Below are 11971 nucleotides of genomic sequence, written 5' to 3' on the forward strand. Positions count from 1 at the left end.
CGCATCGGCAGGCGGACTCTCAACCACTGCGCCACCAGGGAAGCCCCGCTTCTAGATTTTTAACTTGGGCATCTTTGAGAATAATGGTGCCCTTTATTAAAATGGGGGTTAACCAGGGAGGAAATAGGTTGTGAGGTGTGTAAATTAATAATTGAATTTGAGATCTAATAATAACTAAGTGGATACATAATAATAAACAAGTGAGTTTAACAAATAGATGGCTGCACACAGTAGAGTACACATCCTGGGCAGGATGTGTAGGGTCAGGAGTCATCACCAGATGGGGGTATTTAAAACTATAGGTCTGGATGAGACACCCAGGGGAAAGACGGGCTCCACAAGCAAAGCCCTGAGGCTCTTGGACCTTTACAAGTGGAGCGGAGAAGGAGAACCTAGCAGAGACTGAGAAGCAGCCAGAGAGAGGGGAAGAAACCCAGGGAGGGTGGTGTCCTGGAGTCTCGAAGGGGACACGGTTTTGTTTTTTGGGTTTTTTTTGCGGTACGCGGGCCTCTCACCGCTGTGGCCTCTCCCGTCGCGGAGCACAGGCTCCGGACGCGCAGGCCCAGCGGCCACGGCTCACGGGCCCAGCCGCTCCGCGGCACGTGGGATCCTCCCGGACCGGGGCGCGAGCCCGCGTCCCCTGCATCGGCAGGCGGACTCTCAACCACTGCGCCACCAGGGAAGCCCTGCACACAGTTTTAAGGAGGATGTGGCTGTGTGTGTTGAATGCAGAGGACCAGTCACATGAGATGAGAACAGACAAATGACCGCTGGGTTTGGTAACATTAAAGTCAACTGGTGACCTTGACAAGGGCGGTGTCAGTGGTGTGGTTAGGATGGAAGCCAGCACGGATTAGGTTAAGAGAAAATGGGAACTAGGAATCGGAGACAGTGACAACCCTTTCCAGAAGTTTCTCTGTGACAGGAGCAGAGAAATGGGCCAGGAGGTAGAGGAGGATGTGAATCAAGGAAACGTTTGGTCCTTTTAGTGATAAACAATACTGCATGAGTCTTAGCTAATACTTATTCAGTGTTTCATCTCATCTAATCCTGGAAACAGTCCTGAAAGGAAGATAATCTGATCATCTCCATTTTACAGACAGAGGTGATGTAACTTGTCCGCGACGTGATGATTCTAAGAGGCGGAGCCAGGATTTGAACCCAGCTAGTGTGTGCTTGTGTTCCAGACGTTGTATGAGAGGCAACCGCTGGTGCATGGGTGGGGGAGCCTGCAGGGCAACATCAAGAAGGTGGGAGGGGGTGCGTCCCAGAAGCAAGAGAGGGACACGTCATCCCATCACCATAAGAGGCTCAATGGCAACCATGAGAACAGGTTGGTTTGTGGTTTCGGTGGCAGGACGTGGGGGAGCCCTTACCTGATGACTTCTAGGTCCTCTGGAGAACGAGGGAGACGGGGCAGGAGAGATGGCGCTAAAGCAAGCTTAGTGGGGGAAAGAAGGACGACTGCCATGCAGGAAGGAATGAGTTGTGATTGTGAAACTGAGTGACACCACGGCCCCAGACACACCATGCCCTTAGCCACAACCAGCTCAAACTGGTTCCCTAGGCAGGGATGCCCTCTCTCCTTCTCTCCCCCACGCTTGCTGCCCCAGGCCCGTCTTCCTCCCTTCTGTATGGACCATTTACTTCAGCGGTTACCCAGACATTCATTCATTCATCGACTCAACACCCACGCCCTGAGATCCCACTGTTTGTAAGGACCCAGCTAGGTGCCCCCGGTGAATAATACCCAGACCTATGTACAAGGAATTGCTGTCCAGGAGAAGAGACAAGCATATAAACTTGTAAATTACAATGTGCTACAACAAGAACAATAAAGAAAGTAGCCAGAGGTGCACGGTGGCACAGGGGAAGACGACTTTACAATGGAGTAAGGGACGCCTTCCCCAAGAAGGTGTGGGCCTTGAAGTGTGAGTGTGAGATGGACAGCGGGGCAGGGGCCACTTGTGCAAAAGCCCTGAGTCTGCCAAGAGTATGATGAGGCTGGGGGACCGGAGTAGCTCGATGTGGCTGAGGAGACAGATCTAGAAGAGCGACATGGGTTGAGGCCAGAGAAGAATATGGAGCCAGGTCACAAATGGAATCTGGAAGTTATCCTGAGGTCAAAACAAGAGAGGCAGGCTCGCATCTGCATTTTAGAAACGTCACTCTATGGCTCTGTGTCGCGTAGCGAGTAAACTGGACCAGGCAAGACTGGAAACAGGGAGTCCAAAGAGGAAGCAGGCTGGGAAGGGTCTCAGTGAGAAGTGGCAGCGGCCAGACCAGGGAGGGAGAAAGAGCTATTTAGGTGGCAGAATTGCTAGAAACTGGTGATCAGTGAATGAAACTGGTAAAGGAGAGAGTGGCTTGGCTGCCTGGTAAGAGGTAGAACCAGGAACCCAATGTGGAATGCAGACAGTCAAGCAAGTTTGCGGTGGGGGAGGACCAGGCTCAGTTTTGATCTAGGTGAGTTTGAGGTGCCAGGGGCTATTCTGATGGCAGGCAGGTAGCAGTGTCAGGAGGGGCAGGAAAGGGCAGGGCTGGGGACTCAGGTTGGAGTCTGCAAAATAAAGGCCAAGGGAACCCCTAGGTGGGGATGAAAATGCCCAGCGAGCTTTATGTTCTCCTTGAGAAAGCAACAAGGACAGCGCACCGGGGCAGGCAGAGGGTGGAGCTGCTGGGGAAGGAAGCTGGCCAGGCTACTGAGATGAAGCCAGTGAAGCCCTGGAGAGTGGCCCATGGACCCAAACAAGAGAGAGCTGTTGCCACGGCCGCCTCCTTCCCTCTGTCTTCCCACCAGCATGTGCTTGGTGCCCACTCAGGGCAGGCCCAGCTCCAGGGGCTGGGGTGCAGCAACAAGACCAATACCTCTGCCCCCTGGGGGAGTCAGACCCCAAACTATCACAGAAGGAGAGAAAATGATTTCCCTCCTTGGTGACTGCTGTGAGAGAAACGGGGTGAGTGGAGGAGAGATTATCGGAGACGAGCTATTTCAGGCTGGGAGGACTGGGGAGGTCTCTCAGAGGGACCAGTCTGACAGAAGGGGCCAGGCAGGGGAGGAATCCTGCGGGGAGGGAAGAGCAGTAAAAGCCCTGTGGAAACAATGAGCTCGGTGCACAGCACGAACAGAAGGTGGGCTGCACTGGCTAGAGTCTTGTGACTCGGAGGAATGTGTGAGATTAGATGCTTGAGGTAAACAGGGGCAGCCCATAGAGGACCTGGGAAGCCACTTGAGACCCTGCTCTGTCATTTGATTATTTATCTTCTTTACAATTTACAATTACCCTCACTCTAGATTTTTTTTTTTTTTGGTAACAGCTTTATTGAGATATAATGCACATTCTATGTAATTCACCTGTTTAAAGTGTACAATTAAGTTTTTAGTATATTCACAGAGTTGTGAGATCATCACTACGGTAATTTTAGGGAGTTTTCATTACCTCAAAAAGAAACCCTGTACCCTTTACCCACCACCCCATATTTCCGTGATCCCCCCAGCCCTAAGCAACCACTAATCTACTTTCTGTCTCTATGTATTTGCTTACTTGGACATTTCATAGAAATCATATAATATGTGATCCTTTGTGACTGGCCTCTTTCACTTAGCATAATGTTTTCAAGGTTCCTCCATACTGTAGTGTGTATTAGTATTCCATTTCTTTTTTTTTTTTTCCCCCCCTTGGCCCCAGTGCGTGGCTTGTGGGATCTTAGTTCCCCAGCCAAGGATCGAACCCGCAGCCCCTGAAGTGGAAGTGCAGAGTTTTAACCACTGGACCGCCAGGGAAGTCCCATTATTGCATTTCTTTTTATGGCTGAATCATATCTCATTGTATGGACTTTACACAATTTTCCTTATCCATTCATCAATGGATGGACATTTGGGTACCATTTTATTATTTTTAATTTTTTTTTCTTTTTCCCCCTCTTTTTAGCTTTTTTCCATATTTTCCTTTTCTCTTATTTTTAATTTTAATAATCCAAGTAACGTATGATTCAAGTAATGCATCAATACATTCTCCAAGTAGAAGAGCAAACAATCCAGACACAAACTATAAAAGCCCCCATGCTTCTTCAATCCTCCTCTTCTCCCCAGAATTGGCTGGTGACAACTTGCCCTGTATGGTTCTGGTCATATATGTTGGGTTTCTTCACCCGACTTCCTATTACGCTCCCAGCTCCCTAGGCCCTGGCGCCTCCCTTGCCCTGGGCCCTCTAGATGTCTTCTGGGTAAGGTAGGCCCAAAGGTTTATAAACTCAGTGGCTGGGGAGTGTGAGAAAGTTCTATAAAGGGATTTCCCCCTGTCTCTGAACATCCACATTCAGGTGTGGACGGGACGGTGAGTGGCTGGGAAGAGGCCAAAATCAACAGCTCCAACCCACTGCGTTATGACCGCCAGAGCGGGCAATTTATGGTCACCCGGGCTGGGCTGTACTACCTGTACTGTCAGGTAAGCCCCACCTGGCTCCACGGGTAGAGCAGGAACTGAGGGAGAAGGGCTGGGCTTAAGGGGTGGGGACAAGTTAAAGGTGGGGAGGAGGAGCTTGGGGTCTGGGCTGGACAGGGGCCCAGGGCAAGCAGAGGCCTGGACTCCGCCCTCCTCCCCCACCCCCCAGGTGCACTTTGATGAGGGGAAGGCTGTCTACCTGAAGCTGGACCTGCTGGTGGATGACACGCTGGCCCTGCGCTGCCTGGAGGAGTTCTCGGCCACAGCTGCCAGTTCCCTTGGGCCCCAGCTCCGTCTCTGCCAGGTGTCCGGGCTGTTGCCCCTGCGGCCAGGGTCCTCCCTGCGGATCCGCACCCTCCCCTGGGCCCATCTCAAGGCTGCCCCCTTCCTCACCTACTTTGGACTCTTCCAAGTTCACTGAGGGGGCCCTGGTCTCCCGATGGTTTGCCAAGGCCGCTGGCTCCCCAAGGCAGCTCTCTGAGCACCCCAGTCCCCTCTTCCCACCCTGAGCGGCTCCTCCCCCCGACCTGCCTCTCCCTCTGTAGGCTGCCAGGGCACGCTCAAGAGATGTCCATGCCACAGAAATAGTCCCCTCATCTCTGACAGCTCCCCGCACCTCCAGCTCTCCACCTCACTAGCTCCCAAACCCCCATTTATCTCCTGACTCCCCACCCTGGCCACAGCCCCCCAGGACACTGTGTTTACTCTACTCTGGGTGACGATGGGTCCTGAATACCCCTCTTCAGGCACTAAGAGGGGCTGGATGCCAGAGAGACTGGGACTAGGCCAGGAGTTCCCGAATGTGAGGGGTAAGAGACCAAGACATGATAATTCCTCCCCTGATAATTCCCTGTGGATTTTTAAAACAGATATTATTTTTATTATTATTGTGACAAAATGTTGATAAGTGGATATTAAAGAGAATAAGTCATGGTCGCTCTCTTTATTGGGCCTTAGGGGACATCCTCGGGGTAGCTGAGGGCCACGCGAAGGGGGTCTGGGAATTGGGGAGTGGGGGGCAGGACGCCCGGAATTCCAGGGCGATGTCCAGGCTTGGGAGTGGGGACCTACATGCCTCTAACCCCCAAGCATGAGCAGAGAGTCGAAAGGCAAACTGCCAGGAAAAAAAATCAATCCTCTGCCCAAGGTCCAGCAGAAGCAGCCTCATTTACCTATAGGAGGCGGGCTTCCTCCTGCGGGGAATCCCTGGGCAGGAGCCCTTCCTCCTGGCTGCCTCGGAAACTTCAGCAGGTGCTGGCACAGCCCTGGCTGGCACGCGGGGTGGGAGCGGCCCAGCATGGGGGCTCAGGGTCAGGAAGCGGGACGCCAGGGCCCAGGCACACGGACACCTGCGTCCTTGGGGCCAGGGAGGAATCCTACAGCAGCAGGGTGCTTGGGCTGTCTCTTTCTCTCTTTGTCCCGAGCCTTATGTAAGAGCTTTTCTTGGGAAACAGGAAGTCCTGCCTGCCAAGTTCAGCACAGGGAGTAGTGCAGGCCTTATTCCAACACACCCGGCCTGGCCTTAACCCCAGAACTCAGCCAGTTTCTTGCTTCCGCGACCCTGGTTCTCCTCCCCACTGACGCCCTCCCCTTCTTTCCCACCTTTGGTCTCTCTCAGCAAACTGCCCCAGAGATCTTGCCTGTGCCCCGGCCAGAGGGTCTTCCACTCTCACCCCTTGACCCTCAATGCTGCCCAGCTCGTCCCTCCATCCCGGCTCCTGGCACCATGCCCCATAGCCAGCCAACCTTCCCTCCCCCACTTCTGGGGCCGCCCTGGGGTTCCTGCGCTCTGGCCGCTCCTCCTGGGTGTCACTGGCAGCCCTGTCCTTCTTAGAGAGACTGACACCAAATTCTCCTGAGGCTGGAGGAGGGTGAGGGGTCTCAGGACAACACTGGCCCCGCAGCGGGGTGCCAGGAGCACCAGCAGTGCCCCGAGCTTGCTTTCTGCCTCCCTCCTTTTCATTCTCAAGTTCCTTTTTATTTCTCCCTTGCGTAACGCCCTTCTTCCCTTCTGCACCACTGCCTGCACCCCGACCCTCCCTGTCACCTCCTTGCTACCCCACTCCTGAGGCTACAGCTGTTGGCAGGGTCCCCAGCTCATGCCGGCCTCATCTCCTTCTTTACTAGCCCCCAAAGGGCCCCCGGGAGACATGGGGGGCCCAGTCCGAGAGCCGGCACTCTCAGTTGCCCTCTGGTTGAGTTGGGGGGCGGCTCTGGGGGCTGTGGCTTGTGCCATGGTTCTGCTGACCCAACAAACAGAGCTGCAGACCTTAAGGAGAGAGGTGACCCGGCTGCAGAGGACCGGAGGGCCCTCCGAGAAGGGGGAAGGGTATCTGTGGCTGAGCCCCCGGGAGCAGGTGAGTGAGGGGAGAAGGGTGTCTGGGAGAGAAGGATGGGTGGCAGGGTGGTCTCCAGGCCTCTTGGTTCCAGCCGCCTGGTCTGCAAAGTTTTCAGTGGGTGCAAGAGAGGGTCCCAGGTTTGGAGGTCAAGGGAGCAACCATTCCAGGAAAGGAAATTGTTAAAGATTAATGCTTCTCGTACCTAACAGATCCTGGAGGACAGCCAGCACCAAGACTCAGGTTGCTGGGGAAAGGTGCAGGAGAGATGTGAGGCATTCCTGGGGCGGGGGAGGCCTGGGGGAAAGGCCTTCTGGGACCTTTGCATCTTAGCCTAACCCTGACCCTCTTTCCATGAGCAGAGCTCTGATGGCATGGAAGCCCGGGAGAATGGGGAGAGATCCCGGAGAAGGAGAGCAGTGCTCACCAAAAAACAGAAGAGTGAGGCCCCCGGGGTGCAGCAGGGGTGGGAGGTGATCAAGCAGCACGGGGATTTGGAGACTGAGACCCTGAGCCAGGGGTGAGGGTGGAGGGCTGACAACAGGGCAACGGGGGTAGGTGAGTGCTGCTGAGATTTCCTCCTTCTCTCCCCAGAGAAGCGCTCAGTCCTTCATCTCGTTCCCGTTAACATCACCTCCAAGGGTGAGCACTATTTTCAATACTGGCTTCTGAGGAGAGGCAAAATCTAGGAACTGTGGGGCTGGCACCTGGGCCCAAGAGAACCTTAGAGGAGAAAGTGTCTGAGTGTGCACAGAAATCCTGACTGCCACACTCCTTGCCTCCAGAGGACTCTGATGTGACAGAGGTGATGTGGCAACCAGCTCTCTGGCGTGGGAGAGGCCTGGAGGCCCAAGGATATGTCATTCGAGTCTGGGATGCTGGAATTTATCTGCTGTACAGCCAGGTAACCCCAAACACCCCCTGAGCCTCACCTGAGGGCCTGGAGGCCTGTCCTCCCAAAGCCTTATGCCCCATAGGGTTCCCAACCCCTATGCATACCCAACTTAGAGGGCCCTTCTTCATTCCTCGGCTCCCTTGTCAGGGCTCCTGAGGCCGCCCAGACCTGAGCCACACTATCCCGTTTTCTTCATCTCCTCCCTTCCCTGCCAGGTTTTGTTTCATGATGTGACTTTCACCATGGGTCAGGTGGTATCCCGGGAGGGCCAGGGAAGGCAGGAGACTCTATTCCGATGTATACGAAGCATGCCCTCCAACCCCGACTGGGCCTACAATAGCTGTTACAGCGCAGGTGAGAGCCTGAGAGGTGGGTGGGCAGTGGGGGGTGGATGCGAGGAGAGCAGGGGATCTCTGACCTGGGGGCACTGGTGGGGGAGCTACAGCAGGGGGCTGGAAGAAGCGTGGGTGTAGAGGCAGAGCTGAGGAGTGAAGGACAGAATACGTTGGTCCTTACAGGAGGCAGAAAAAAGGTTGAGCTGGAGAAGGGAGGGTGAAACATCAGAGTATCTTTATGGCCGCGCTTCACTGAGCATCTCTTTTCTCTCTTTTCTCAGGTGTCTTCCATTTACACCAGGGGGACACCCTGAGTGTCATAATCCCCCGGGCAAGGGCGAAACTTAGCCTCTCTCCACATGGAACCTTCCTGGGGCTTGTGAAACTGTGATTGTGTTGTAAAAGGTGGTTCTGAGCTTGGATGACCAGGGTGGGTTCATTTTGGAGACAGCCAAGAGCTGACTAGACAAAGGACAGGGAACAGTCAGGAACAGAGGCCTCTTCTGGGTTTGACTGGAATCCCAGGTTTGACAGCTCATGACTCTCCCTTCCTCCCTTCTCCCCACCCCCCCCCCCACCCCCAGGACTTTGAATTCATGGATATTAAAGAGGTAGTAGCGTATCTTGCTCTTAGTCTCCATCCAGCCCCAAATTCTTGAGGGAGTTGGGCGGGGGTGGGAAATGCCCGGCATTGTCTAGACTTGCTCTGGGTCCCACTGGAATGCTTCCAGAACAGCACCACCATCTAGCGGCAATCTGAGACAACGATCCTGCCTGTTGGCAGATGGCCACGAATCCTTCCGCCACTCGGGAAAACTCCTGGTTCTTTACCCCACACCTCTCTCTAGGTATCCTCTGCCCCTCCACTCCACAAGAAGCCTCATCTTCACTCTCCTCTCTCCATCTTTTGGGGCCCAGTTTCCATCACTGTCTCCAGAGGTGTAATTATTATGCGCCCGTCTGCAGAAGGTGCCCAACGACGACGGTGCCCCTGCAGCCACATCATTACTCTTCGGGTGCCAACTTTTGCCTTTCACGCTCTCCACTGCCCTGGCGCGGCAGGCCACTCTAAGCCTCTCTGGACTGGGAGGGGAGCCGGGGAGCCTCGGATAAATCGTACGCCCTCGTCCTGATCCTGTTTCACTCCTCTGATCTCTCCCCTTTCTGCGCAAGCCCTGCCTAAAGTTAAAAAATAAAAGAGAACAAATGGAACCTCGGATCCATTTCCCCTGCTGCTGTGCCTCAGCTCCGCCCCCGTACCAGGATCTCCCGGCCCTCCCGGCCCTGCACCGAAGCGCCTCACTGGACCGAGGCGTCTCACTGGACCGAGGCGTCAAGGTCCCCAGCTCAAGCCCGGCGGCGCGTGGAACGCAGGGCTACGCAGCGCGGGGGCGGAGGGCGGGAGAGCGGCACGGGACACGCAGGCGCAAAAGAGCGAGTGGAGGCACCGCCCGGCACGGCTCGGGTTAAGCGGGTGTGCGCAGGCGTGGGGATCGTGGGCGGGACGGTCCTGTGGCGTCTGCGCTCTCGCGCAGGCGGGAGTAGGCGCGTGGTGGCCGCGGCGGCGCTGTTCGCCGGCTGTGACGTACTAATTGTGCGCCACCAGCGCCGGTGGGCCTGGGGCTCGCGGGAGGGGAAGGAGGAGGAGGAGGAGGAGGAGGAGGAGGAGATGGAGAACTCTCTTCCCACTCTAGATCACGGTTTTCCTGCGGAAATTGTGTTCTCCTCAGGTGTCTTTGTACCATGTCAGGATTCCCATACTGAGCCTTCTCCCTTATTAGGCTCTCAACTAGGACATCCCTGGTGGTATTAAAATAGAGAAGTGGAGCCTGAAAATACTAAGTTTGATCTGGGGATCTGAGAAGTAAGAGCCTCGAGGCCTGCCGCTTAGCCATTTTTCCTTGCCTCTCTCTGGGCAGGAGAGAGATGATGGCACGGACTCTGAAGGGCACCTTGTGGACCATATTAACTAGGAAGATATGAAGTTAGGGCTTTTGAAGTTTTTTCTCTTTTCCTTAGTTTATTTGCATTTGACTGCAGAAGAGGCGTGCTGAGGAAGAGAGGCAGAATCTGGGGTGGAGGATGTTTGGATTCTGACCCTTTAACCTTTGTTTTACAGGTTACTGGAAGATGAAAGAGACTATACAAGGGACCGGGTCTTGGGGGCCTGAGCCTCCTGGACCCGGCATAGCCCCAGCTTATTCAAGTCCCAGGCGGGAGCGTCTTCGTTGGCCCCCACCCCCCAAACCCCGACTCAAATCAGGTGGAGGGTTTGGGCCAGATCCTGGGTCAGGGACCACAGTGCCAACCAGACGCCTTCCTGTCCCTCGGCCCTCTTTTGATGCCTCAGCTAGTGAAGAGGAGGAAGAAGAAGAGGACGACGAGGATGAAGATGAGGAAGAGGAAGTGGCAGCTTGGAGGCTGCCCCCCAGATGGGGTCAGCTGGGAGCCTCCCAGCGGCCTCGCCCTCCCCGCCCTGCTCATCGGAAAACGTGTTCACAGCGCCGTCGCAGAGCTATGAGAGCCTTCCGGATGCTGCTCTACTCAAAAAGCACCTCGCTGACATTCCACTGGAAGCTTTGGGGGCGCCACCGGGGCCGGCGGCGGAGCCTTGCACACCCCAAGAACCATCTTTCACCCCAGGAAGGGGGTGTGACACCACAGGTGCCATCCCCCTGCTGTCGTTTTGAGTCCCCCCGGGGACCACCTCCCCCCCGGCTGGGTCTGCTAGGTGCTCTCATGGCTGAGGATGGGGTGAGAGGGTCTCCACCAGTGCCCTCTGGGCCCCCCATGGAGGAAGATGGATTAAGGTGGACTCCCAAGTCTCCTCTGGACCCTGACTCGGGTAAGGTGGGAATGGGGCAGAGGAGGGCATGGGGAGAGCTAAGATCCTGGGAGACCAGGAGCCTCTTGCTGTGGTGAGAACTGGGTCTAAGGAAAGTAGGAGGGCAGAGAGAGGGAGGGTCCAGAACAGCAGTGAAGTGTCTTCAGCCCCACTTTGAGCAGGAACTAAGTCTGGGAAGAGAGTCAAGGCTGGGATACAGGATCCATAAGTAGGTGTCCTGTGCACAGATGAGAAAGGGAGTCGTGGTTTAGAAAAGTCAGTCATGTTCGCTTGAAGTCCCTCTTCATGTGGCCTCTCAGGATAAGTGCCCCTGCGTGTACATTTCTAGAGGGTGCCGTTCTTATAGTGGTGGGATGGGATCTCTCTGAGTAGTGGAGTACATCACCTGGACAGTTGTGTGCGACATTCTCAGAGTATTTCTCTTTCGGAAAACCCCACTAAACAACTTCAGGCTTTCTTTTTATTTATTTATTTATTTAAAAAAAATGTTTATTTATTTTGGTTGTGCGGGGTCTGAGTGGCGGCAGGCTTTCTACTTCTTTATTAATTATTTGAGTATTTATCGAGCCTTTGTTGTATGCCAGGTACTATGCTAGGTGCTAGGAATATAGTGGTGAGAAATAGTTCTGAAATTTACATCTCTCTGAATTCCTAGTGTTTTCTTGCTTTCCTCCTGTTTATGAGTACAGGCATACCTCCTTTTTTTGTGCTTGCTCTTATTGCAATGCAGAGACATTGCATTTTTTACAAATTGAAGGTTTGCGGCAAGACCGAGTAGAGCAAGTCTGTCAGCGCCATTTTTCCAACAGTGTTTGCTCAATTCATGTTTGTATCACGTTTTGACAATTCTCGCAATATTTCAAAGCCTCCACCCATGAAAAGATTATAACTCACTGAAGGCTCAGATGATAGAATTTTTTAGCAGTAAAGTATTTTTAAAAAAAAATTTTTATTTTATTGGCATATAATTGATTTACAATGTTGTATTAGTTTCAGGGGTACAGCAAAGTGATTCAGTTACACATATACATATATTCATTCTTTTTTTAGATTCTTTTCTCATATAGGTTATCACAGAATATTGAGTAGAGTTCCCTGTGCTCTATAGTATATCC

General features: G+C 53.9%; 2 protein-coding genes across 3 annotated transcripts in view; both read left to right on the plus strand.

The window, feature by feature from the left end:
- Positions 1-5361, plus strand: part of LOC114487561 (tumor necrosis factor ligand superfamily member 12) — a 5886-nt gene extending 525 nt beyond the window's left edge. The window contains exons 2-4 of the mRNA XM_028498085.2: positions 1188-1333; positions 4280-4448; positions 4615-5361. Coding sequence (XP_028353886.1) covers positions 1188-1333; positions 4280-4448; positions 4615-4866 — 567 coding nt within the window. The 3' untranslated portion in view covers positions 4867-5361. The remainder of the gene's footprint in view (positions 1-1187; positions 1334-4279; positions 4449-4614) is intronic.
- Positions 5362-5856: 495 nt separating this feature from the next.
- On the plus strand, positions 5857-8629 carry TNFSF13 (TNF superfamily member 13). 2 transcript variants are annotated; one of them, XM_055090289.1, is made up of 7 exons: positions 5857-6802; positions 6994-7038; positions 7144-7222; positions 7376-7423; positions 7567-7685; positions 7892-8030; positions 8293-8629. In XM_055090289.1, exons 1-7 carry the CDS (start codon positions 6545-6547, stop codon positions 8400-8402), a joined length of 798 nt encoding a protein of 265 aa, XP_054946264.1. In that variant the 5' UTR covers positions 5857-6544; the 3' UTR covers positions 8403-8629. The 2 variants fall into 2 exon arrangements, with proteins under 2 accessions (XP_054946264.1, XP_007100709.1); XM_007100647.4 differs by lacking the exon at positions 6994-7038.
- Positions 8630-11971: the final 3342 nt, after the last annotated feature.

The sequence above is a fragment of the Physeter macrocephalus genome, chromosome 14 (genome assembly GCF_002837175.3).
Source record: "Physeter macrocephalus isolate SW-GA chromosome 14, ASM283717v5, whole genome shotgun sequence".
Classification (NCBI taxonomy): domain Eukaryota; kingdom Metazoa; phylum Chordata; class Mammalia; order Artiodactyla; family Physeteridae; genus Physeter; species Physeter macrocephalus.

Bases quoted from the DNA above. Each gene is read 5' to 3' on its own strand.
- TNFSF13 (XM_055090289.1), top strand. From the start codon at position 6,545: ATGCCGGCCTCATCTCCTTCTTTACTAGCCCCCAAAGGGCCCCCGGGA. The intron at 7,686-7,891 runs GTAACCCCAAAC...CTTCCCTGCCAG, and splicing joins TTTATCTGCTGTACAGCCAG to GTTTTGTTTCATGATGTGAC. The intron at 8,031-8,292 runs GTGAGAGCCTGA...CTCTTTTCTCAG, and splicing joins CAATAGCTGTTACAGCGCAG to GTGTCTTCCATTTACACCAG.